The 27,905-nt window shown below is 39.3% G+C and overlaps 1 protein-coding gene across 20 annotated transcripts in view; it reads right to left on the reverse strand.

The window, feature by feature from the left end:
- The window catches only part of cadpsb (Ca2+-dependent activator protein for secretion b), a 60,805-nt gene that overhangs the window by 6,791 nt on the left and 26,109 nt on the right, over window positions 1–27,905 (reverse strand). Inside the window, exons 6-27 of one of the 20 annotated variants that reach the window (XM_034219049.1) lie at window positions 26,960–27,081; window positions 22,344–22,455; window positions 20,977–21,116; window positions 20,520–20,586; window positions 20,114–20,222; window positions 19,810–20,022; window positions 16,907–16,918; window positions 13,882–14,018; window positions 13,580–13,767; window positions 12,697–12,798; window positions 12,525–12,588; window positions 12,309–12,432; window positions 10,082–10,114; window positions 7,525–7,631; window positions 6,796–6,825; window positions 6,265–6,276; window positions 4,014–4,170; window positions 3,774–3,915; window positions 2,896–3,057; window positions 1,141–1,296; window positions 864–1,011; window positions 679–753 (exon numbers count right to left, since the gene is read on the reverse strand). In XM_034219049.1, the coding sequence (XP_034074940.1) occupies window positions 679–753; window positions 864–1,011; window positions 1,141–1,296; window positions 2,896–3,057; window positions 3,774–3,915; window positions 4,014–4,170; window positions 6,265–6,276; window positions 6,796–6,825; window positions 7,525–7,631; window positions 10,082–10,114; window positions 12,309–12,432; window positions 12,525–12,588; window positions 12,697–12,798; window positions 13,580–13,767; window positions 13,882–14,018; window positions 16,907–16,918; window positions 19,810–20,022; window positions 20,114–20,222; window positions 20,520–20,586; window positions 20,977–21,116; window positions 22,344–22,455; window positions 26,960–27,081 (2,412 nt within the window). Of the gene's footprint in view, window positions 1–678; window positions 754–863; window positions 1,012–1,140; window positions 1,297–2,895; window positions 3,058–3,773; window positions 3,916–4,013; window positions 4,171–6,264; window positions 6,277–6,795; window positions 6,826–7,524; window positions 7,632–7,763; window positions 7,779–10,081; window positions 10,115–10,962; window positions 11,032–12,290; window positions 12,433–12,524; window positions 12,589–12,696; window positions 12,799–13,579; window positions 13,768–13,881; window positions 14,019–16,906; window positions 16,919–19,809; window positions 20,023–20,113; window positions 20,223–20,519; window positions 20,587–20,976; window positions 21,117–22,343; window positions 22,456–26,959; window positions 27,082–27,905 lie in introns of all 20 variants that reach the window. The other 19 variants (XM_034219045.1, XM_034219050.1, XM_034219046.1 and 16 more) reach the window with 19 other exon arrangements.

A 27,905-nucleotide genomic window follows, 5' to 3' on the forward strand; every position in this document is an offset into this window, starting at 1 on the left:
CAAGAGAGAAACAGCATTAAGTGTTACAGTGCTAACATGCTGATGTTAAGCAGGAATATTGTGTTTACCATGTTAAATACCTTAAATTAAGAATCTGCTTTTTGCAACTAACTTAAATTACAGCTGAGAATGTCATTAGCTTTGCATGTATTTAGGAATAAACTAAAAATATTTGAGATTTTCTTATTTTGACCTGATGATGGCACCAGATGACAAGTGAGGAAAATAAAGTGATTAGGCAAGGCAAGTTTATTTATATAGCACCTTTCAACACAGGGTAATTCAAAGTGCTTTACAAAAAATGAAAAACATTAAGAAAAAATTGCATTTAAAAACAGTCTTTAAAAAGCAAAGATAGTCAAATAAACATTAAAATAAATAACACATGAATAAAAGTTACAGTGCAGTTTAAGATATGAATAGCTCAATTAAAAGCAGCGGCAAAAAGAAAAGTCTTCAGCCTGATTACAATGTATCCTGAGAGGATAAATAAGAGGATTCATTATTTGTAAACCTTGAATATATGTACACAATTAAGTGCCATGTCCAGTAAATGTTTAGTTATTTTACAGAATAAATAAGAACTTTATGAAAATTAAAATGTATCATCAGTATTAACAATGAACAAATTATAACAAATGATATATTGTTATATTGTGAAAATGGATATAGTCTCACCTTTGCAACCAGAAACAGGATCATATCTTTCACACTTTCCTCAATCAGCTCGTCTATTGTGGTGTGGTACTGTTTCTGCAAAAAAAAGGTTTTAACAAAACATCAACTCAACAGATAACAAAAAAGAAAACTACCTAAACTAAGTGTCAATGATCAACATGCAGTCCCTGTGAGGTGGAAGTTACCTCTTGGCCCATCTCCATTGCACACAATTTAGCTGATTGGTCCTTGGCATCCACCATCACGTTGAACATGGTGCATAATGTTGGAGAAATGCGGAAATCTGTGGACTTGCTGCTCTTTGTCAGCTTGGACTCAAATGCCATCTTAGTGCTGCAATGAAAGTGAAATATGTTAATTCACTATTACATAACATATTCAGTTAGTTGAATCTCAACATTTGGTGCCCCTAAGTGTTTGCAGTTTCTGTCAGTCTCTCTTCTCATGCGACCACACACGCACCGCTTGACGCAGTTCTCGATCATGTTGCTCGACATGAGCTGGATGCGACTCTCGAGGTGTTTGGCAAACTCATCCTCAGGCCAGTGCAGGTCCCTGATGAAGGTCTGCAGGGCATCCAGCTTCCAGAAGAGATCCTCCGACGTCCCGGAGCCATTACTGCCATTGACCCAAACACACACAAACATGTTAGAAGACAGCGGGCGGTCATCTGCTGCAGAGAGGGGGTGGGGGGGGTGGGGGTTGTGGCAGGTGCAGAGGAGGATGCTGTTCCTCCACACCTAAAGACAGTCAAATTATACTCTGACCATATACTGACTGGTTCATCCGAATGTCTGTCTCAATATCAGTGTTTCTGAACAGTCAGTCTATGGGAGAAAAGGAGCGAGCAGGGTTTACTGTAACAAATCAATAACTGTAGCGCAGGGGTGTCAAACTCAAGGCCCGGGGGCCAAATCCAGCCCGCGACTTCATTTTATGTGGCCCCGCAAGAGCTTGCAAAGAATATAATACGTTTATTATACAGTTATATGCCACTTTACAGAAGCAGGTTGCCCATAAACTAGATGTCCCACAATGCATCTCGTTTTGTGACATGCACACTGAAGAGACTTGCAATTATTTAGCCTGGACTTCTGCTTTCAGACGTAGTTAGTTATTACCCTATCCGATAATAATCCAATTCAGAGGCAATAATTAAATATAATACATTATTATATATATATATTATATATTTATATAGTTACAACCGGCCCTTTGAGTTCAACCATTATGCTAATGTGGCCCGCGATGAAATTGAGTTTGACACCCTTGCTGTAGAGTATGATTATTAACTGGGATGTGAAGTGGCCACATGCAGGTAAAGTCACTGCAGATACAGCAGCTAATCAAATTGTGTCAAGACAAAAGAGTGGAGAATGGGGAAATGAGAGAGGGCATGTAAGAATGGGATGTACGGACTGAGTCTGTTTCCACCCAAAAACTGTGCAAATTGATTTCCCTTCATCACAGGCCCTCTCTCAGCATCCATGTCCCCAGGCTGGTGGAGCCCCTGGAATAATTACTGAACAAATCATGCAGACCTTTAAGGGCATCCTGAGTAGAGCTCATTGGAAAAGTGCTGCAGGAAAGATATGGAGTCTCAAGGAGAGGTGATAAAACGGAGAGGGAGCTACCCAGCCTCCCTGCGCTATCATCTCCAATCCAAGCATTTATCTCCCTTCCAATCAGACCACTGGCAGGTGCTCAAGGTCAGAGATTAATCTATGGCCACTTACGATCTACAGTGCACTAGAAATCACTAAAGCAAATGTCTGTGGAAAACAACTCTGGGGAGATACATTTTTTGTGGAATAGATAACTTGACTTGCAAATGGTTCCAAATAGCCTTGGAGCGATATATTGTATTAATATATACATGTAGTATTTAATTGGTTTTGGCCTGTATCTCCACACCTCAGCTCAACAGCATGCATGTTGAGACAAATGAGAGCGTGTCTCATTTTAGAAAGCAGAACCCCATCTACTCTAACACCTTTCAGAGAGCTCTTGGCATGAACATGGACATTTATAATGGAATATTCACACAAGTACAATTGATTGAATCTCCAGTTAGAGATATCTAGAAAGTATTTTGCTGTACTTCAAAGAACAAATAATTTGATTGTTTTTTGATGATCTTTTGCTGAGGACATCTTCATACCAAGGCAGTCTCAGGTTGTTTAATATGTTTCTAAAATAAACTAATTGAATACACACTCAGAGTCATATATAGCAGCCATCCATGACGGGGTAGAAAAGCTAGGCATTTGTGGAAGGTTAACTGATAGTCCTGCTACTGGCACTGGCAGATTTGGTACTTTGGGAATTTGGAGGTTCACATTTGGTAGATTCACATTGGGCAGATTACTTGTTAAACTCCTGCAGAAAAGACAGACAAAAAGAAAAAAAGAATCTATAACAGTGATGTGGAAGCTGCAGAAAGCCATGTAACACTCATCATAAAAGTAACTTAAAATCTCAAATTAGGTGAAGACAGGAACGTAGAGTTGCACACATAAACAAGACCAACAGTAATTGTCAAAGATGCACATTATACAAAGACCTACAGAGTAAAGAGAGCTCATGACGCACATATATACTGTATTAAATGCAATGACAAGGAAAAGCAACTTAATAATACTGATAACAATAAAAACAAATAACGTTTTACCTTGTAAATCTTAAATATGATATTTTCAAAGCAAAAGTGTGAAAGCCACAACATATAAATTATAACAGCAACATAACAGAGTGAATGCCTTTTGTTTCTGGCAACATGTCAAAGCACACATTATGGAGGTTAGTTCACAAAACAAAACAACGGAGACATGTTGCCCTGACCTTATTGTGTCGGAGAATAGAAATAGAAAGACATAAATAAGTCAAAGACTTATAACCAATTTTTCCAGAGAATAAATGGGTTATTCAGCCCACTCTTGGCTTATTCTTTAAAGTGAACCCTCAGGAGGTCTGGGTGACCATTATAGCTGCCCTCCAAGATTGTTGAGCGTCCATGTAGTCAGTCTGTCATCTGAATATAAAAGCCTTGCATCTCCAGCCATCCTACAGTCTATCTAAATACAGAGGTTCCTTACTTAACAGGCTCCCAGGACTCTCGGTCAAATCCCTTGTGAATTGACTGTGCAATGGAGGACTCCATCAGATCCACATATCTAACCACCAGAGGAGCATACAGATCCTGGAGGTGTTTGTGGAACTTTCCATTGCACAGATGATCTGTGTAAAAAAATAGAGGCAGTGACAGAAAAACTTTAGCGTCTTTGTTTGAGTATACAAATACTTGAAGGGTCTATAAAATAAATGTGGGAGCTTACAATCATTCCGGAGGAAGTCGTTGAGCAGTTGGAAGAGGGGGAAGCTGTCCCAGCTCTCAGGGGACTGGATCTCCAGAGCGGCATCCATATCAATGGCATAGAGGGCCAGGAAGTTTTCTGCATGCTCCACCATGAGGTCTGTCCACCATGCAAACGCCTAGAGACACAGCAAGAGGGGAAGCGAAGAGATGAACAATGGCTCCAGTTAACAGATGAGATGACGCATGGAAAAATAACAGGGAAGAAGGGAACACTACACACAACTGGAGCTCATCAGTTCTTGAAAGGAATTATTTTTGTATGTGTTTTAATGTATGTCAAAGGACTACATTTTGGGAATCATGTTTATTTACTACCTTTCAAAGAGTTAGGTGTCAATAGTTATAACTCTCTCCTGTTAAATTCCACCAGGAAGTGAGTCGGATGTGAAAGCACATTTTTGTAGTGGCTAAATGGTGGTACTACAAATTCTCTGTCTGTCCTTGATTTTATTGGGCCCAGATAAACTTTTCCTGTTGACTTACATTTGGAAAGAGTAAATCAGTAGGTCCTTAATGTTGTAGAATGCGCGTAAAGTTATTTTCCCTCTGAGGAACTGAAAGCGGCAAACTACCCCTGATTAGTACCATTAGCTTAGCTTAGCATTACAATTTTAAACAGCTCACAGCCAGGCTAGCTGTTTCCACCTAAGTTTGGAAAGAGTCCACTTATCCCTACCTCTTAAGCTCATTAAAAATCAGGTCATAGTTATTTAAACCTGTTAAAAACCAATGGGTGAAATAACACATTGTGGTTTTATGAAGGGTTACATGCTCACTGACTTTAGTGAGTCACCACTTAGCCAGGACGTCCACAAAACGGTCTAACATATAAACTAGCATAACAATAAACAGACCCGAAATCACTTAAGAAGTGAGCTTTAGTGGTGCTTTTATGTGGATTTGTTTTCCTTCAAGAGAGAGCCAGCTAGCAGGTTCCCCTTGCTCCCAGTCTTTCCGTTGAGCTGACAAGTTTTTTGGCTATAGGTTACTGCTTTTTGTATAACTAATAAATAACATTTGTATTTACCTTCTCATCTAGCTCTTAGCAAAAGTATGTTTATCTTAAAGTGTCAACATTGGTAATTTAATTATGCACTATATTACATTATGTTCATGAACACTGAGTAACTGTCTATTAGTGTTCCTGATTGTGTGTGTTTGTGTGTGTGTGTGTGTGTGTGTGTGGTTGTTTCCAATCACATACGAGATAGATAGACATGAGATCCACTGCTTATATTGATAAGGACTTAAAAGTGGATTCATTGTAATTACCTAAGTTTATATGATTGCAAAAGTATCACACAGTAGAGTTTCATCGTCGTGCCTTGTTATATTTATGACAGCATCTATACATTTAAGGAAAAGGTGCTTTTTCTCATGCAAATGTGGAGCTCTCTGCATGCTTTTCTCTCAAGCTAAGAGATGAGGGGGTCCACCATTCACATCACTGACAAACCCATAGCGCTAGATGCAAATGTGACTCATGCACATCTTGGAGTAGGCATACCAAAGACTGCAGCACACAGCATCTCTAGTGTTGGAGTGTGTCCGTTCCAATTAGTAAAGTACTCCGAGATTCAGCTGACCAATTTCTAGCACAGTCAGGATTTCCTTGCGCTTTGATAGCAGGGGTACATTAGTTGCTTTGCTGGCAGTCTTGGCTTGGCTTCATTCAAACCAACATGTTGCCAAGTTCAATCAATTAAGTGCGAACTTAATGCTGCATGCTTTCTTTTCTTGTTTACTAATTTGTTTAGTTATTTTCCGTTTGGCTTTAGTGGCAGTCATAACCTGACTTACCTGGCTACTTACCTGCTCACGTCCAAACATTTAAAATATTCTCAACAGTTCTAGAGATAGAGCAACAGGCAGCAAACAAAGCTGTTCTCCATCACATTCAAGGAGAGATACTATATTGCGTACAGGGAGGGATCAAAGGGGAGGACTGTAAACGTAATGTAAACAGATGGAGGAAGGGACAACACTCAAAGGTTGGCTTCCAATCGAGGCAAAGGGACACATTCAGGACCCTGAAAGCTCTGAGGCAGACCCAGTGTTCAGCCAGACAGACTAGTGCTGTCACAATGCAAGTGTGTTAAGGGATCCATTTTGAGGGAGTGTACTAATGCTGAGGGGGAAGGAAACGTGGCATCATCTACTGGACATGCACAAAGCATTATGGGTGTTTCTCATTCAAATTGACTACATACCTCTTTTCCCTGCTGGGACAGTCACCAATCATATAACAGTGAGAACACAGTAAGATGTACAGGACAATAACGTTTTCTTGAGGCATTTGCCTTTAGAAGTATTTTTTTATTTTTAACTAAGTATAGAAAGCAGAGAAGGATGGAAGAGGAGAAGCTGGGGAAGTAATGCTTGCAAAAGTGCGGACTGTGAAATTAATTGTTGGATGGAGGGGAAACAAATGTTCATGGTGGATCAAACTTCAAAAGGTTAACATGGAGCATACTTTGGGAATTGTACTGGTTCAGCATGCTTGGAAAGAAAGGAAACCTTTGTATGGCCCGATGAACATGCTTTATGATCACAATTATGTTGTGCAAGCTACAGTGCCTTTTCATTTTTAAACATGTTTGCTCCACTTTTATGCCTAAAAACCCACCCATTGCTACAGTGTCTCTCTGCCTAAAAAGGTGCCTCTTGCCATAGTGGCGCACATGCCATACAGGGAGGTCGTGATGGGGACTGAAGAGGAAAAATAAATAAAAATACTGTACCGATTGATCTCCAGAACTTGTGACTGCCGCCTGTCAAGCATATTCAGAGAGATACAATAAATCTGCTTTATCTGTATATTCTACGATCACATTGGATCACCTTCAGATCTACACAACATGTTCTACATGCTTTCCTGCAAGCTCAGTGTTTATAGCAGCATACAGGGTGCAATAAATTAACTATTTTCAGTGGTGGAAATACTGGTATATATTACTACACTACATTCAGAGGGGAATATATAACCCCTACCGCATTACATGGGGCTACTGCTACAGTAAATTTTCAGATAAAGTTGTAATACAGTCGGAGCCTATGATAAGTTTATCCAATACAATATATATAGTCTTATAGATTAAACAGGTAGTTTGAAATGTTTCTGCTTGTAAATTCTGGAAATAGATCAAAGGCTTATGTAACATTGCAACGGAGAGCTACTATGATCAGAGGAAAAAACTGCACACATGATATCATTTTATGTCTAATTTATAGTCTCTGCTCAAACACGCCGCTCTGATTTCATGAAGTCATGGTCTGCTGAACAGCAATTAGAGCTCTCCTGAATTAAATTCATCTTTGAAATATCTTTTTTTTCTTAGTTACCCGTAGATGAAAGCAGCTTTATTTATAGAAGGCTGATAATAAGACTAACTCCCTGCTGAGGGGCGGAGTGAGATAAGAGTGAGAGTAAAGAGGAAAAGTGTTTTGAGGAGGAGAGGGTTCTCACTCACCTCCGCATGGTGTTCCTGGTTCTGCTGGAGGACCTCTATGACTAACTCCGCCAGGCGAATTGTTTCCTCCAGCTTTTTGGCAGGCGTGACTAAGCGGCCTACGTTCTCTGAGACAAAAGGATGAGGATGAGGGATGAATGGTTAGTCAAGCAAAGAGGACTCCAGGGGGATTTTATGAAGATTTTGTTTCCTTTCTATATGTTTGGACCATTTCATATAAGACTACACACAGCGCTTACACTGTGATATTGTATCTAGCATAACAAGTTAAATGTGTTCTTGTTTATATGCATTTTGGGCTGCATGACATATAATGTGTTTGTAGGAAAGACAGACGTATGTTGGAAAGAGTATCAGGCACGAGAACAGTGGCATTGGGATGGAGGTGCAATGTGGCATCAAGAACATGCATATTGTGAAGCGCTACTGAATAACCCATCTGTGCTGTCACATGGTTAGAAAAAGAAGACACTCAATGAGAACATAGGCCTATTGTAAACAAATATTTGTTCATTCTGTGTAAATGTTTTATTAAATAACTTTCAGATTTTAGTTTCCTATTCAAATACAGGTCTAATACTATCTTACAGGCTAGAATCAAGCTTATTACTTTACTCAGTACTTGTGATGCTAGCGGTCGAAGGAAAATAAACTAATAATTATATCAATGCCTGTGCATATATATATATGTTTAAGCAAACACATGTATACATTTATTCTACTTTAATTTAAGGCCATTTTTAAGAAATGTAATACTTTAAACCATTTGTTATGCATTTGTAAATTACATTTAATTGAATCTATTAACAAACAAAATTACTTTCTTGAAGCAGGTAGACAAGACACTCAAAACATTGGAAAATGCGTCATCTTTTTGGTTCATTGGTTTTTGGATTGTGCTTCTCTTTAAATCAGCTATTATCTCAATAGTTAATAAAAAAACTGATAACAAATCTTTTGAATTAATGACTTCAGTTTTGTTTTACTAAATATGTACACAGGATGACGCTGTTGGATGAGCCATCAACTCACGTTTTCAGCGCTAAACACTGATCTTGGCCATCTTTCACTTATCATCGTTGGTTTATAAGTTGCAAAAGCTCCAAATCACTTGCTTGTACCTTTGCTTACAGAATAATGCGTAAAACAGATAAACATAATGAAATGGGATTGTTTAAACTGTGAGACTATGTTGGATGATATGTGCATCATTTGAACATGGAACTGAAGGGCTACACAAATCAAAAGCACATTGAAACATAACTCTACATTGAACAGCAGTGGTCTTTACACTGGGGGGTCCTTATAGCTTACAGTACACTACTATTTTATGAGTTTGCATTATTTTATGAAATATTCCTCAGATATTTCTGCAAAAACCAAACATTTATCTATGTTCTGGTTTCGGTTGGAAAGTAGTAACAAGAAACACTAATCTGTCACTTTAATTGTCATGCAAATGTTATCATGGTAGGGAAATCTGAGATAAAAAGCTGAGATAATAATTCAGTCATTGTCTTTAGGGGCATTAAGGTTGACACTAATAGGTTTGGGTGACATGGATTTGTATATCAGTAACTATATATCTATCTGTAATGTGGAGGGGATCGGTGGGAGCAGATCTGGAAAGAACACTCTGTTTGGTCTAAAAGAAAAGCTAAGCAAGCTTTATGGCTTCATCGGCATCGTGAATGCATTCAAATCGTTGTGACAAATATGTTATGTTGTCAAATGTGTTGAATTCTGTAATATATGCTAATATCTGTGTGTGTTCTATGTTTCACTCCTACTGCAAGACAAATTCCCCTAATGACAATAAAGTTAAGATGCAGTTGAAGTGTAAGTTTGAATCAAAACTGTCGGCATGGTTATACAACAAAATGTAGGACACATTTGTGTTTGACTTTTTGTTAAATTGACCTTTATGTATCTAGAAAAGATTACAACATTTGATTTAAATGAATGATCATCTAAAGTAATATGTAATATATACAATCCCATTATAAGAATTATAATATTTAGAGGAACATTTGCTCATATGTGTTATGCAATGTTGCTTTTGTTCTTCTTTTCCCTTTGACTTTAACATTTATGTAAATATGTGACTTATTGGTTTTTGTAAGAGATTGTATTACTCTACAATACTTTGTACACAAATGTGGGAATAATGTGTTTTTCAGCTCCCTACAACCTCCTTACCACATAACTGAACATATATATAATGTAATGGAAAGAAAAACTCCCTGAACAGAGTATACAGTCTTGAGCCACATCTGAAATGATATAAAGTAATACAATCTCCAAGTAGTTACTTTATAAAGAGATGCTTAAAACATGCCAAGACATTTGAAAACTTGAATGAGTTCTCAAATGTCTATTACAAGGGTGTATAATATACTGTATGGAAGATGTGCTACAGGTAAAAGTTATGTGCATACATGCATATGTTCTGCATCTTTTCACAAAATACATGTGTGTGGAGGGTTGGGGGGTTAGGTCTGTGTGTGTACATGTGTGTGTGCACTGTGGCTAAACCACAAGCTAAACATGGGTTCACCTGGATCCTTTTGATCCTTTTGACCTTTCTCAACTTCAGCGAGAAAAAGGGAGAGAAGAGATAAGAGTTGTTTAGAATTAGCACGGTTCTTGGGTTATTTTCACGTTACAGGGGGGGAAGCTCAGAGTTGTTATTCTTCACCATGTGACCCTTTCAAAGAATCTGCTGGGACAATTTCAGCTCCAAGGAGTGAGGTTTCTAGGCAACAGACAAACATCACAGACATACAATAAAAAAGAGACAAACGGAAATATTAGCCTGTGGAAAACTGGAAATTAAAAAGAGTGACAAGATGTTTGTTAACAAACAGACAAAGCTCAGACTATCGTAAACAGGTAAGACACACAAACAGCTGGCAGGATCATAGACAGGACACACCGAGTGACTTGATACACAGACAGGAGCTGGTAAATCCTTACGCCCTACGCCCTGCTCTGTCCTCCCCATACGTAGCTCTGTGGTTGTGCTCCTTCACTAACTGTGGTGTCGCGGTGAAAGGAAAGCCTACCTGTTCGGCACAGCACACCACTGACACATGATCAGACCAAATGACTGGAGGAGATAACAATGTAAGCAATGTAAAAATGCATTCAAGTCAAAGGAATCCAACCAAAAGAAAGAAGCTTACAGACCAGACGGCTCATTCATGTCCATCACAAACAGATGGTACTAAAAAACGGAGCCCGACTGTTTCAGTGCGATGCTGCTCAGATCGCTCGACTGGTGCGCTCCCCACTCACTCTCACAGACAAAAGGCACAGATAAAAGCAAACATGGCAGGAGCAACACATCTGAAGGAAGAGAAGCAGCAGAAGGGAGGGTGAGGTGATAAAAAGAGGGAATAGGAGAGAGACTGGAGAGAGGATGATGAAGGTACTCACGGATGGTTAAATCCATCACTTGAGACGCCAAGCAGAAGACAGGGTGCTCAAACATTTCCCTCTTTTTTCCTATAAAAAAGGATTGGTGCATGCAAGAGGATGGGGTCAGAGGTGGGAATGCTAAAGGTTAAGGTTGATGGGAAGAGGGCTGTCCAGGTGAAAACGACATTCTGTTAGCCAGGAGGCAAAGTCAAATGTTTGATTGATTTTAAGACAGGCGCCTCACAAGGACAGTGGAAAGTAAATTCAAACAGCATGGCAAGATAGTAAGGTTTGATTCCTTAGTATCTTTAGCACCCTGGGAGATTTCTTTCAAGGCATAAACAACATCATTCAATGCTATTAATGGGTGTACAGGTAGAGAGGACAAAGCAGGAGAGAAAGACATTATAAAATGTCTTGTCACTGATGTCATTTTTGGTTTGTAATCCATGCCAATAAAGAAAGGCCATGTTGTTATGTCTCAAAGCACATGCAGGTGGCTGATGCTGGTTTGTAAGTGTTAAATCCCAGCATCCCTTTGGTCAAAAGCCAGTTATCACTTAGTCCAAGTGGTCTAATAAAGTGATAATGGTGACAAAGCCCACAACTGTGGGGAAGGATAAAGAAGCAGAGCAGAGAGCAGGAAGGGAGAGGAAGATAGTGGTCTTCAGCAAGAAGATAGAGGTGAGAGAGAGCTGCTGGTATTTCAAGGCAGGGGAGTAAAGGGGGGCGGGCAGAGTCAGCTGGAGGAGGTAAGAGGGAGTCAGAGAGGACATTCAGTTAAGCTGAACTCACAGTCCAATCATTAAATGTCAGAGGCCGGGCTACTACACAGCTTGAATAGTCAAGGCATAATGAGAGATCAGCACATCAACAGATTTCAGGGCTTTGGATTTGAATGCATTTTTACTCACACACCTCTACACAAAAGCCAACTTGACCTACAGAACAGCACAGAGCTAATGCAGGCCTGAAACAAAGGAGAGAGTTATTGGACTGAGACAGAAAGTGACCGACAAACTGTCACAAATAATCGGGGATGCCACAGATCATTTGGGATATGGACACAGATATACCATATAAGTGAATTCACCATGTGTAAATAAATAACAATGACAAGATCAATCTCATACTGGAATAAGAAAAAGGACATCTGAGAAAAAATGTGTATTATTTTCCTATTTTATTCCACACACAACCACTCGCTGAGCATTTCAATCTGAAACCATACATGTTAAATGATATGACTGCATTGCAAACATTATAATGACCGTTATGGTATAGGATTTTCTTAAAAAAATTAAATCATTAACACATTCGCTCCAGATTCATTATGTCATGTTGGCTTGTGTGTTTCTGGTTACCTTCGATTGTAGCATATTCTTGAATCCGCTCGTAGTTGAGCTGAGCGGCCTGCTCCAAACATTTGCGGATCACTCCTTTGACTTCTTCTGGTGGGACTGGGGTCACAATGTCCTTCATCAGGACCTAGAGGCAACATTTAAGACAATGTATGTAAGCTGTATTCATTACAGTTGTATCTTAAAGTATTAAACACTTTCTCAAATATATGAACAAACCCTCTCCAGCAGAGATAATGTGGCCTTCAGTGCTCCCTCTGGACGGCCGAAGGGGAAGCAATATCTGCAATGGAAAATATATACAGAAAATGTAATTTCAGTGGAAAAGTATACATAAGCAAAATGTTTTGAAACTTTTGTGGTTATTTGCTGTTGGGGAGTCGGCTGTCACCTGAAATTTACAATCTGGTTTTCCAAAATCACACGCAACCGCTCCTTGATGTCTTCAAAGCGCTCCTTCTCGTCCACTTTCACTGTGGTCAGCCCGTCCGGCCTACAGTATGAGGATCACACCCACACACTTTTACCCAGCTGAAACCCTGCAGTGGTTCAAGTTATGCAACCATTCATCTGAGTCTGACAGGAGCAAGAATATAAAAAATTCTGGCAGAAAGCGTAGTACTCCCAAGGTACTGGCTACAAAATGTGTAAGATTTGTTCAAGATCAGAGTTCACTTTGTGTTACACATACAAAAAAAACGACAATGTCTCACCTTTTTTGCCCTTGAAAGAGTGGTATTTTGGAATCCTTTCTCTTTCTAAACTTGAATATGCGTGCTTGTTTAGAGACAGTGGGAGGATCTGGGCTCTGGGAGCTCTTTGGTGACATTTGGGTCTCATAGCCCAGCGGCCCCCAGTAATTGCTGCCCTCTCTGACTTTAACGCACGCATGGGAGGATGAATAATATGGACAGTAAGAGACTATGGTAATAAAGGACAGAGAGAAAGGAAAGCAAAGAAAAATGGTAGAAAACAAAGAAATATGTGGAGATATACAATTGATTAACAACATAATGCAACATGTAACACAAACAGCAGAACAAATTTAACAAACAAAAAATAAATAAACATGGCAAAATTAAATAAATGGAAGACAAAAAATGCCTAGGTTGTTTGAGGCTGACTTCTCTATTCTGTTGTAGTGCAATGTTTATGGAAATATAGTGTGCTCACCTACTATCAGATCGACTAAAGGAATAACATTTATATTTGATGGGCTTTCAAATCCTGTCACTTCCAAAGCACAATATTTTAAGAAAGAGATAAGGGCACACCTGTTCCCATGGACATGAGAGGCACAAAAAGCGAAGCTGTAGTGAAGAAGAGTGGGGTCAATAATAGCCCCACCCTCTGCTCTTTCCAGTAGATCACGCAGGTAACACAGATGTCTGTGACAACCTCGAACTCCATTCCTGGCACAGTACTCGTCCAAGACAAACACCTGGCCTGGACTAAACCAACCCTGCACAAAACAAACACAGATGGGGATTGTATTACTGTATATCGGCTAACAAAAGCAGCCCACTGCCATAAATGTATCATGTGGTGATGTTATAACAGGCAGAGGGTCACCCACCAAGCAGCAGAAGGTGTCATTGAGCCTGTGGTCCAACGTGAGCCGCTGCACCATCTCGAAAAGCGAGGCGTGGTCAAAGCTACAGGGGTTAGCGGAGATAAACTCATCCATGCCATGTTTCTGAGCTCTGTCAGCATCTATCCAGCCAACGGCACAGGGGAGAGAACACGGTTCAGAGGAGAAGACATCAGTGAGGAACAGGCAAAAAGCAATTGTTTTTTGAAACACAGAAACAACAGGGATTGTTTTTTTTGCTACTTCTAAGGGCAAATTATAAACACTTACAGCTTACATTGTCAACTTGCATTGTATCACGCAGCGTAAAGATATTTTATGTATTGGTGGATGAGATTCTATTGATCTGAAGCGAAGCTCAGAGGCAAGGGTGCTTCTATTGTATGTGCATGCAGGCATCTGTATGTCACTTTCCCTGATGTGTTTGCAGGGGAAAGATCCAAACCATGTTGAAATGATGAAAAAGTGCTGGTTAGATAGAATTAGATGCATTCTTCTTAATGTATCAATAGATTCTGCCATTCTCGATTGTTGAATGTCACTCTGGTCCTGACAGATGTGTGCTAAAAAAAAGACAGAAATATGGCAAAAGAATAATTTACCAGAACACACTGTAGAGATACAGTTTAAAGTGCTTATTTAGGGAAAATGTTGTAAAAATCAAACTGAGTTTTGTAGATTTGTATCCCGTTATGGATCCTCGGAAGTCATATCCTTTCAGAATTGTTATTGTTTTTCTTGCTTCATAACTTTTGCCATCAAGAAGACTATCAGACTTTTAAAACCCTAAATTGAGCTGTGAAATTCAATAAAGGAAAGAACATTAGTAACATCAAACTGTGTAAAAAAAAAGGCCATGGTTGATGAAAACACGGTGGAAAATGTTTCTTTAATTCTCTAAACCACAGAAGAAAACTAACTAAACTGGCTCTTTAAATAATATCTGTCAGAGACAAAATGATGGGGATGAGGATTATTCGAAATAGATAAGAGATGCAGTCCTCAGTGTGAGTGACAGGTGTCATGTCCATGAGACACTGACATGATTGATGATGATTTGGGAGTGTGGGTGGGAGGTGTGGAGGCCTGATCTTAGCTGGGCAGAGCCGGGGCAACATATAGGGCAGAACTGACATCTGTCAACCACCAGGTCAGTGAGAGGGAAGGGAAAAGACTGTGATACTGGTGCTAAACATTAATTGAAATGTTCTATAAGAAACAAGAGCCTAACAAAGGGTTATACTTCAAGAAAATTAGATGTTTTACTCCAATTTTAGAAGGTAAACCTGTGAGACAACAAGTAAAATGTAAATGATGGAAATAACAGAGTGTTTGAGGACGAGGGACAAGACAGGTAATGTAGGTCAATAATGTAAAAAGAGTAGAACGGTTAACATGTGAGGCTTTGAAACACGGAGAGAAGACAGGTAATGGCTACAGAGAGGCCCAAAGGCTGGATGACGAGACAGGATGTAAAAAGATTTTGTGGGTAAATCAACCTTTTAATGGGACAATAAGACAGTGATGGGACAGGTCCTTAATGAAATTGATGACCACAAGAAGGTTCTCTCAAGTTACATCCAAAGAGTGAAGAGAAGGTGCCTGGGGCTGACAGACAGTGAGTGGGCGTTGTCTGCTTTGAGTAAATGAGGGAGTGTAAGTGCAGGATACACTCAATACTCCAGTAACATTATCATAACTTACAATAATGATAATGACTTCAACCATCAATAAAATGACCAAATACCCAAAGTGAATAGGCGGGTACTTTTGCATACATATATAAATTATCACATGCTGGATAACAGTGTGACCTTTCATTGAGATTTTAAATGTCATGCACATTTGCAGACCCATTTTCAAATTTGCATTTTTATCTTTTTTTGGCATTCCTTTTTTTTCTCTACGCATTTGCAAGTTGACAATACTTGAATATGTTGCAGTGTATTCATGATTTCTACAGAGCACACTAACAGGCATACCACTACCGGAGAACTCTAATAGGGTAGCAATACAATTTGGTGCAAGTACATGGGTAAATAGCATGAAGCCGACAGAGGCAAAACTGTGTCATTCTCTGGGAGATGGAGGAAATGAATGAAAACTCCTGTATTTGTACAGAAGTATGGACACATGACACAGGTGTTCTCCTATTCAGGCAAAAAAAGGGCAGTCAAAATAAATCAAAATGGATATTTTCTTTCTGGAGGTTTAGCACGGGTCTAGCTTCTATCTACAGGCCCATCTACTGGAGGAGGGGGGGGTCTGGAGTATTTTATCGTAAGAAGGGGCGGCATTAGCTACTCCTTTTCTTTGGCATTCAGAATACTCCGCATACATATTTGCCAACTCTCATGGAGAAAAAGTTCCAAGGAAAATAACTAAAAGCATTTGAGCCCTCTGAAGTAAAGCATGATCAACACGTTAAAGTGTCAAAACTAATTTCAATCATGCATGAAATATATTTTAAAAAAAGAACTGCATCACAGACTGTCATCATCATTCACACTTAATTTACAATTGTTCATATTTAACATCTGAGGTTTTATCTAGCTGTAATCAAATAATCACTAGCTTGTTTTCAGATCTTCACATTTATCTATAATAAATGTAAACATTAAATCTTTCTCATGTCACATGTCATTTTGTATTTGTTTTCTAGTATGTCACATTTTGTCATCATATTGCTTTACTCTGAGGGATCCAGTCACCAATAAGAATAAAGAGAGAAGGCAATTATGCAACAACTATAATATCAACTAACCATTGCTGAGTCAAATAAAAAGTTCTTAGAATAAAATACATGCATCCTATATTGGCACGAATGGATGCTTATACTTTGATCCTCAAGTTGAGGTCGTCAAAAAAAAAAGAATTATCAACTAATATCTAAGACATGAGGCGAGACGTGAAAAAAGGAGAAGAGGGAAAGAAGAGAGAAAGAACGTTGCATTTGTCAGATAATCGGCGGGGATTATCTGAGCTGTGCCGGCTACAGGGAAGCACTTACCCTTGAGTCCAGCTAGAAGACAGCAGGGTAAGAAGGGACAAACCAGAATAACATAAAGACTAGCAACAAGGCTGGAGGAGAGCAATCACGAGACCCTGACCTAGCAGCTGCAATACTTAAGAAGGGTACAGGCAAAGCATGAAGAAGAAAACATAACTTAAAAACAACAACCTATACCAACATGAGAGTTTGTGGGCGGTGGTGTGTGAGTACATGTGAGGATATGTGAACTTGACAACAGATGTTGAGGCACATTAGAGAGAAAGAGGGAGGCAGAGAGACAGAGTCAGAAAAAGAAGGAGTCTGAGAGAGAGGTAGAAAAAAAGATTGTGTCAGAAATAGAGGGAGAAAGAGAAGACTGTACGATCCTCATCACTCTACTGCAGTTTTTTTTTTCTGGTTTATGGACGAGTACTTAAGAGCTACACATTAAGTACTGTCACTATTAAAAACTGGAGATCAAACATAAGGCTTACTTTTAAAAGGAGACATCAGCAAACACATACACCTACCAAGATGAAGCAAAGTCCAAGTCAGTTTGATGTGTAAAAGCTGCTTGTGTCTTTTTTAAAGGAAAGAGGCTATGAAGGTCCTGAAAAGGTTGAAATAAATGATGGAGTGACCATATTACTGTTTGCAAGAGATTCAACATTGCCACTTATTTCAGCAGAACAATTGAACATGCTTGGAAGGGGCACTCCACTGGTTTTGGAAAATATCATTCTACTGGTCATGGTTAGTAGAACCTGTGAGAACAGCATCATGTATTTTGCACTGAGAGGGAACTCCGTTAGACTGGATGTTTTATTTTATGTCTTTAATCAGCTCAGCGTGAAATTAGACCAAATTGTGTTAGTTAAACTGATCTAAATGTGTTAACGCATAAAGCTATTTGAGAAGCAATATATCAACAGAAAAACACCTTAAATGCTAATCCAATTCTGTGTAGCAAGGTGAGCTTCATGTACTAGTGTATTATCTTTTGAAACCTTGATGAAATAGCCATGGTTCAAAAGTTTACTGCAAGTAGATGTCAACTGAATCATATCAATATGGGACTTCCGTGGGTTTTAGAAAATAACCCTGATGATGTCATCAGGGTCAACTGTTTGAATACGACCATGTTTAAATAGATAGTGTGCTACGCTAACTACAGGTGTGGCATTTTGTATATGTCGGTGCTTTTAGGATTATAAGTGTTTTGCTTGTACCCATTCTAGGGGCCTGAAAGACCGGATAAGTCACCGTCTTAAATATTAAGTATGTCTCTCACATGTACTCTAATATTATATAATTGCAAATGTAATTGTTGGAGTACCCCTTTAAGCTGTCTATGAACTCCTCATATATGATACATGTTTTGTTCTTTCTGTACAGTATATATATTCTACACAAAAAATGTGATGTTCACTAAGCCACTAGCATGTCAATTGGGAAGAAAAAAAGAATGTGTGTACGTACGCCGCTCAGAACCTTCATAGGACTCTCGTCTCTGATCAGTCCACTGCAGCAGAGTCAGGAGGGCTGTGTATGTTATGGTCCCAGTGCCATTCAAGACCACTAGGGGGTGAAACATGTACGCGTGGTGTGCCACAATGTTTCAGGGAGGGGGTAGGAAGTCTGTGCCACTGAGAGGAGGCTTTGAATGGCAACAGCTGGCATCAGAGGAGTCAACTAACCACAAGAACGATCACATACTGGACAAAGAAACCAATGGAGAAACAACATAGAATTCATGTGATAAGATTCTGAGTACTGATCCAATTCATGTCTTTATAGTTTTACTCCAATTAAAGTATTTACAAGTAAAATAAATGTGGGGCTTTTGAAAAGTATTATAAAACTATCATTATAACCCTGGATTTCCATATTTAGTATTAATGAGTAATGCCAATTTCTTTTTTCTCAGTTCATGTCAGAAAAAATACAAATCTTGCTCTTTAGATCTGGTGAATAAATCATTCTTAAACTATGGAATCAAAAGATGCACACAGTCATGCTTGTTTCTGAATAGCAGGATCTATTTTTGTGTAAATAGTATGTGACTTAAGCCAGTAGGCCAGAAAGGTCTATGTTAGTGTTGTTAAGGGCAACAATATTCGAATTTCAGAAAATTACTACCAGCAGTCATACCCAACTCGAGTATTGTATAGATTGTGTGAAAAAAAAAATGGTGCTGGCAGTTTCTATGGTGATACTTACAAAGTAAAACATTTAACCCTTCTTTAATGAGGGGGGACACAAGAGACGGTTGCAACAAAAGTTGGTACAGATGCAACACTACTGCAGACAGTCTTACCTTCACTTTGCTACCTGAACTCTGGTGCAAGTACAGTGACAGATTGGTTAAAACTTCAGACATGTTGTCTGGCTTGGACGTCAGTCAGTGACAGGGGAACCATCTGAGAAACTGTCTCAGAATCCCGACTGTCTTCACCGCTGCCCTCTACAGCTACGACTGGATTAAAACAGGCCTATGGTTAGGACAAGAGCAGCACTCCCTGGCACTGTCAGTCTGAATTCAACCCCAGCAGGCTTGAATGTTCAAATGTTATGTGTGGTGACCTATTTAGTTCATACAAAGTTTGCACGCCAAATCCTGCTGCTGCACGAGTATTTTTCGGCTTGTTAGTTCCTTGTGAACAGACTGATGGAATAGCATGGGATTGCACCTTTAAACAGTGTGAGAGTGGTGACAATGAGTGGAAGTCCATAAGATGCTGGAGGGATCTGTGAGAGACCAAGGCATGTGTGTGCGTGCTTGTGTGTTAGTTCTACCAGCACGTTTTGTGACTGCAGTGTGGAGAGCATGGCGTGAGACATTTATGGGTTAGAGCTTATACTGCATTGTGGATGAAAACTGCTCTTGCCAAAGTGACCGTTTTGTGTTACGGGCTACTCACAGAACTGAGAAATGGGAGCATCCATTTGGGCCGAGGCACCCCCTTTGGAGTTAAGTTTCTGGACCTGAGTGGGTGGGACAGGCTTGTGGGACTGGCCGGTGGCTCGGTACATGGCCTGGACCCACAGGATGCGGTCCTGCTCATCGTCGCTGGCGAAGATCACAGTGTCGCCTTCCTTCACTGCATTGAAGAAAGCCCTGCCACCATCCAAGCCTGAGACAACAGGATAATAAAGAGCAAGTAGTTAGCGTTTCACAGTATGTGTGTGTACATAGTAACAGCAAGTCTAGGTGTCCCGTCTTACCTGGCTGGGGGTCACTGTAGTCCACAGTATACCCGTCCAGCTGGAGCAACTCTTGGGGTTCTGACTTTTTCTCTCTGTAGCTGCACATGGCAAACGTGTACTGACTCACCTACAACCCAAAGGATTAGTGATCAATTCAACCAGCCATGGAAAAGCTTTTATGTACTGCAGTAAAGTATGATTTAATGAAGATTCATGAAGATGTACTAGAACATTGTCAAAACATTTCAAAATCAACACATTTCAATAGATGCCTTTTGCATATCCTGCATAGTTTATATATAAACAGTACCAGGTCAGGCAGTACATAAATGTATTAATTTCATACATTCAAAATTGTTACTAAGTATGCAACAAGGAAGAACAGAAACAACCTCAACACTAAACACTCTTATTTTGTACCCACCTGCACAAGGACAAAGAAACGCTTCTTCCAGCGCTTCCAAACATTCTTTCCAAAAGCCCAAAGATACCTGTCAAAACATTGTGCACAAACAAGGAGACAAAACGCAGTCTGCATGTCACAACACAAATTAAGGTAATTTGTCGGCATAACTAGGGCACAGCAACTTTGCTAAAGAAAGGAGAAAAAGTTAAACCAAATTATTTATATGAAAAAGCTTCATGATTAATGTTGTCTTGAATATTTTAAGTTTCTTTCAGCCACCTCTCATTTAAAAGAAAATCGAAACTACACACTGGCATCCACCAGGGGGAGTAGTGCACTTCACAGTATTTTTCCATGGTACGTGACTAGAAATGAGGCCAAGGAGCTGAGGGGCTGGAGTTCTTAAGAAAAACATGGAAAATAAAAGGCACACAGGAACGTCACTACAAAGCTTACTTGGCAGTGCATCTCTTACCCGCAGTGTTTCATGTTCTGAGGTTTGTCCATACGTATGGCCAGTTTGATCCTCAGATCTTGGTCGGGGCACGCCTTGGTCACAGTCATCTTGTGGAGTTCTGACTGCTTAGGGCTGTTAGGAGTCGGGTGGAGGACGACCTGCACTCAAATAAAATGGACAGGATAAAGTGAGACTCCATAATCCAGAACATTCATATAGGAGATGAATCTTTGGTCAGTGTGTGTGCAAGGGCATGTGATTATGTTTCATTTTTTTTTTAAGAGAAAGACTAAAGCGAGTCAGGGTAAAGAAACAGAACAGCACTTTGCTCTGGCTCCCCCGAAGAGGGGGCCTAATCTCTCTTTGCCGAGTTAAAGAGCTTTGAGGAAGCCTGCTTTCCTGCCAACGCTAATGCAGTGGGAGATCAAAGAGCCTTGTCACAGCCAAGGTCACTGCCACTACAGGGACGTCTGAGGCGTTTCTGCCCAAACGCAAACCAGCAAAACCACCATCCTTAACCATTCATCACAGCAACCTTACATATTCACACCTCAGGGAAGTGCGCGTGAAGAACTGTTGATGCTCTCTCTGAGTTGGAGGAGCAAAAGACTTAACAACTCTAAGATCGTAATCATGATGTAAAAAAAAAAATGTCAGGCTTCTTCTTTTCTCATTAGAGAAGTTCTGCTGCATCGTTCTCTCACATCATTCCAACACATGCGTTATGGTGAAATAATCAAAAAGTGAATCAGAAGTGTTTGTTGGAAGCACAAGCACACCAGAATGTGTTGCTCCATCTGACAGTACTCGCAAGAAATCAAAACTGATAAAATGCCCCGGGATTAGAGCTGTTTTTTTTTGTTGCAAAATACATTTTGACAACCTCTTATTGAACATGCAAAAATATTAAATATTAAAGGTTATGTCTGAATCAGATTCAAGTGTTAGTACACTGGAGACCAAGGTGAGCTTATTAATATCTGAATGTCAATTCATTTTGTCTGAACGCTATACAGTGCGAGACTAATGTAGCCTGCCATTGGCCGCCTTTTTCCACTCTCCTCATAATCGCTGCCTGCGCTATTTATTTGGCAAGGGCACTAGCAGATGATATTGATTGGTTTTAAGAAAAATAAACAAACCAGAGCATTTTTTTCCCTCTGTTATATAATTATAATGGCTTCAACCTGACTTTTCTTGACATAGCTGTGTGGATATAATGCTTGTGAGATTGATTGTTTATGTATTTTTAAAAGCAAAGAGGTTTAAATGCTTAGTGTGGTGTTAATTTATTTGACATGTGAGTCTTAATACAGGACTGTTGGGACTGTGTGGAAATCAGAGTATTTTTTGTGTGAGTAAAACGAAACAAATAGATGTGTTACCCTTCCCAATTCTTTGTCCTCCAATGCCAGCACCCCAGTGCTCTCGGTAAACAGTTTCACCTTGACACCAGGCAGAGGGTGTGTGGTGGTGAAGTCCCCTTGGGTGCCCCAGCTGAAAACCACAACAAAGACACTCCAGAGGTTAGCTTCCATGGCAACGTGGCAGCACAGAGTTCACAAACACAATGACTTAATCTCCTGCAATCATCAAATCTCTTTTACTCGTCATAAAAGTGTGAGTTAGTTATTCAACTGAAATAACATTAAAACGGTCAGTAAACAAAACAAATAATAATCAAATAAATACAATCTCAGTTTTGACAACAAAACAAATCCACAAAATAGCGGCTGACAGTTTTCCAACCACAGGGATTGCAGTCTACAACGGAGGCAGCATTACATTGTTTACACACACACAGATGCACAAATCACAGTATATTTTTCATCACAGAAGAAAGGTGATAAGTGACAGACTGGAAATAAAAGAGAAACACTGAGTTACAGTATAATGAAGTCTGGACAAAACCACAGAAGAACACACACACACTCTTCCGTCTTGCTTTCACACTTGGTTGAAATGCATTCCTGTTATTTATATACCAGACATCTTTAAAGCTGCACTTGGCAATATTTTTATATAACAAAACACCTGTGTTATCAGCCAACATGACTTTGTGCGTCTGCAAAAGAGAGATGCCACAGACGAGCTAAAATTAACTTCTGCTGTCAAGTGTATTGTATTTTAACCCTGTATCCGAGACTTGCCTCAAAAGCAAGACGCTGAGTAGAACATATTTTATACACGGAGGTAAATCAAGTTAAAATAAACTGAAAATATTTGTAATGGATTATCAAATGTCATAAATGAGGCGAAGCCTGCGAGCTAGTTCAGGCAGTCAACTCGAGCACTTATGCTGCATTCATACATAACGCCCCTTGCCACTCTACAACCAACCAAACAGAGTCTCCTTAATATGCCGCTCTATTTAACCTGCCAGATCTCTCTCCATGCATTGCTTGCTGCTGCTATTGCTGCAGCTACTCCACGTCGCTGCTGCTTGCTGCCCCACCACCACCCCAGCTTCCACCTGTAGGCTCGGGGTTAGTTATTTGATCATCACTCATCGTGCTATGTATATCTATGGAGTGATGATGCCCGAGCCTAGTCGCCAAACTCAACTATATGCTGCTTCTAATAAACATGTTAAAGGAACACGTGAGTTGTCTGACTGAACATGAAAAAACTGATTAGGTTGCATTGTGTAATTCATTGCCACAGGCAGCAAAAAAATAGAGGTCAGCATGACCCCAAGAGGAGACAAGCTTAAAGGATAGGATCCCTTTTTACTTTTCACGCATCTACTTACATTTATATATCCGTGTCACAGTGTTTGGTTTATGATTGATTTAAAAAAAAAAAAAGTGACCCTATCTTTTAAGAGCAATACATACTCAATCTCAATCTCACCAAAAACGCCAGTAAATGATGTTTACTGTAATGTTACACAACATATATTGGCTCTATTTTCTTCTGGCTGCCATTTGGGACGACAAACATGAAATTCTGCCTTTTGCAGCCGTAGCAAACATAATATAAACGCCTGCATTCCTTTTCTATAGTGAAGACATCACAGCCTTGGAAAGCTGTTTTTCTTGTAACCGTTTCAAACATGTATAATGAATAGTTACTTAATGCACTCAAAGAGACTGCAGTCCTGACATGTGCAGAGCAGAGAAGCTGCTGACTGTCAGCGAGGAGCTGGTAGCGCGCTGTGTTCATTTTTAATGGAAGCATTGTCCTGGCATGAAGGTGACCTTGTGGATCAATCTGAGGTCTATTAATGGATGTAACAGTGTTGTGCTCCCACAACTGTTCAAATACATGAAGCTCTCTGTGTGCTCAACTGGGTCAAATAAGAAAATGAATGTCAGAATCACAAAAGAATAAGAGGTAATAATTATTGAGGCGATGTTAAGAAAAACAACCCCTTTATTCATTTATTAAAGTTAAGTATAAAATCACAACAGTAAGTGTAATGTCTGAGCACAGAGTTAGAGAGCATAAGCAATTATGGTATGCAAAAAACCTATGGTAGTATGTACATCAATACATGTATTTCATGTGTGTGTCTGTGTGTTTTTACTGTGTGTATGTACCCACACACACACATATTACTCTTGCCTTGTTCTCCTCTAATCCTCTCTCGCATTCATGTCCTTCCCTCTCTCTCATACTCTCTTCATAAAATGGCTCTTGAATTAAGGAGATCAGAGGAAGACGGTCCTTAAAATAGCTTGTATTTGCATGAATGTTTCATGGACCTCTTCTCTTGTATCTTGTGCTATGCAATTCTGATTAATTAGATGAGGGAAAAAGGTAGATATATTTAGCAGAAGTTATATTTGACTACACCAGGACACCATCATTGTTATGGATTTAGTCTAGAATAACAGGGAGTGAAGTATTTTAGGATATGTGTAAACTGCTGGGACTCTCAAAGAAAGGAGGGGAATTTACAAACTATGTTATTCCCTTTCATGCTCGACATACGATTACACATGAATTCTCACAACTTGGTCAGCTGAAATTCAAATTATTCAGTAAAAAAAAAAGGGTTTTGGTTTCAGCTGCGTATCATGAATGTGTCAATGAAAACAGAGATAGGAAAGGTTTTTGCTTTCCCACAGGTACAGTATAGTACCCCTTGGGGGGGCGCCAAAGATCGCAGGGCCTCAGATGATTTGAGGCCAAATATCATATTTAGACTTTTTTTTTTTTTTTTTTTTTAACATATAATTGCAAAGCAATACATGATTGTCACTAAAAGCCTTGTCTCTACATTACAATAAAATATAAAAAATAATTGATAATTACATTTGAATAACAATTCAAGTTAGTAGCTATTATAGGAATAAAAAGACAGAAATGTAAAATTCTTTCTTTAATAGAAATGTTTCTTCTGCCTGTAAAGTGTCCAAACTGGGCTTTTCTGGATAAGCGCATTTTTAAAAACATAGTCATTGTCCATGCCGGTTTCAGTTGGATTATTTGTCACAGTTGCTCCGATCAGATCGGTCTCTTCCATTTTGTAAATTATTTACGACTTTTGAATCCACATAAACACATCGGCAAAATCCGGCTTACTTTGAGCATGTGTTTTAAACAGTTTAATCCCTTTGTGAATTGTTTCCACTTCCGCGCCGTCCTTTAATTTCTTCATTCAGCGGGAATCCAAATAAATTAATCCTGAGTCCAATAACCATCAAAGTCACTCCAATAGTGCTCCTTAATTACGCTTTCATCCTCCTTTAACAAAATACTTCACATTCATCCAGTTTGTGACAGTAGTTGTAGCATTTTGAGACTTTGAAACTTAAATTACCGCTGTTGACCCCCCTTGTGTGTGTGGTGGGGGGGGGGGGCGCACCTTCCAACAGGAGTCATTTGGGGGGGCTCTTGGGAAAAAAGGGTGGGAACCACTGGTATAGAGGGTCTGTGATCAAGGCCAATCATAGTACTACACAAAGTCTGTATTAAAACTAGATTTGAGATGAAGTGCAGATACAGGTTAGGTGTATTCTAACTCCAAGAACTCTGGTCCCAATAATAAATACGTTTGAAATAGAAACATTGGAAAAAAGGAAAATGTATGTTTAGCACGGCTGCACAGTCACATTTATCTTTAAATACAGTGCATCAAAAGCAAAGTGCCTTTGAGAGTGAATGACGCATCAGAGAAACCAATGTGAGCACCACAATCAAAAACCCACTGAGATGCAGGTTGGTATACTGTACTGTAGGTTAACACTATTTTCTTGCAAATGGATTTCAGCAAGGGCATTTGAAGGTTTTCCCAGGAGGCACAAAGGATCATTAAATGAATGGTGCAAACTCTTATCAGTGCATGTTTTAAATAAACAGTTTTAAAATATGGAGGGATATGAACAATTATTCATATAAAAATGTCCCTTTGGATGAAATTAATAATCAAAAAAAGCCTGTAAATTACCAGCAGTAGTGGAATAACTGAATGTGGATAAGATGAAAGAAATGAAACAAGGTTAGGAAATGAAATAATTAGGAAATGTAAAAATATATACAAAAATATTCTGACACTCAAAAGGTCAAATTTTGGCTGCAAAAAATAATTACAAACTATTTAAAATGTATTTAAAAACTCCTACCTGATACCAGAAACTCAGCTGAAGCAGTGCTGATGGGAACACTCGGCTGGTAATGCCTGTTTTCATATTATATATTATGTTTTCATATAATATATTATTATACCATATTACCATTTGTACAAATAAAAAAGCCCTATTTATTTTATTCTGGCATAATTATTTGGAGTCTTAACTGGCTCATGTGTTTAGCTTTGGCTGCCAAATGCAAACATAATCGGATAAACTCACCATCAAACAATGTGCTGGATACATTTGGCAGGACTTTTTTTTCAGGTTTTTCTCTGTAGTTTTCAGTGAGAATCTATATCTACATATTCCTCACCACAATAACTGAAACAGCTATTAGCTATCTATATGGGAAAAGCAGCACTCAGCATCATCTGATTTTTTATATTTTTATATTTTTATAAAACAAATGTTCAGGGCCTTACGTTGGCTTGGATGCCTCTGCCTGGTCGGTCTGGAGTTTCTCGCCTCCCTCCACCTCCATGGTGCAGTAGACAATCCTGTTCGGAGCCAGAGACTTCAGCCCCACCACTTCCATGATCACCACCTAGAAAACACCAACAACACCTCAGTGAAGTTTGCAGACGAGAATGACTCATCTTTTGAAACAGGCCATAGAGCAACATGTCGACAATGGATGTGAAGGCGGCAAATCCTTCAGTTTGACAGAAATGTAAGAAATACTTTTGCCAGCCACAATCACAATTTACACTTTCTGCCATTGCCCTGATATTAATCAAATGTAGATTTTAGCAGACTTTCTATTGGAACAGCCCATAAGAATTATGGCCGTCCTTTCTGTAGAAACGAGTCTCAATGCTCAATCTGCTTGTGGGCATACTCTTACACGTCTTTAATCGCTCATTGAATACAATAAAATACTAACAGTGCCAGGGGTCACTCTCATATTGTAGCAGTACATTCTAAGTGGGAAACCCAAAGGCAGAAATATGTGCTGTCAGGGAAATGCATCCACTTTGAATCAAAGCATCCACCACATCCACTAATGTCTTTGTCTGGTTGCCAATATATCAAATTATAAGGCGAGGAATCTCTGTCTGTGTCTGTCTGTTTTATGTCCTCGGAAAATCTGGAGAGCTGTTCATCTCATCTACTCTCCAGGTGGTGGGTGTATTGTTTGGGACCTGGGGGGGTCTTTTAAATGCTTAAAGACTGTACTCGAGATTATTTCAACATGGTTCTCAAAAAAAGTCCAAGTTGTAGCTGAACCGATTACAAAATAAACACATCTCACTAATAGCGAATTGCCGCTAGTGTGCAAATAATTTCAGCATTTATATATATTATTTATATAATGTGTGCCCACTAATGTGTGATAGAATAGAAAAAACTGTGTCACATTATTTGCAC

This window comes from Gymnodraco acuticeps, unplaced genomic scaffold (genome assembly GCF_902827175.1).
Source record: "Gymnodraco acuticeps unplaced genomic scaffold, fGymAcu1.1, whole genome shotgun sequence".
NCBI lineage: Eukaryota > Metazoa > Chordata > Actinopteri > Perciformes > Bathydraconidae > Gymnodraco > Gymnodraco acuticeps.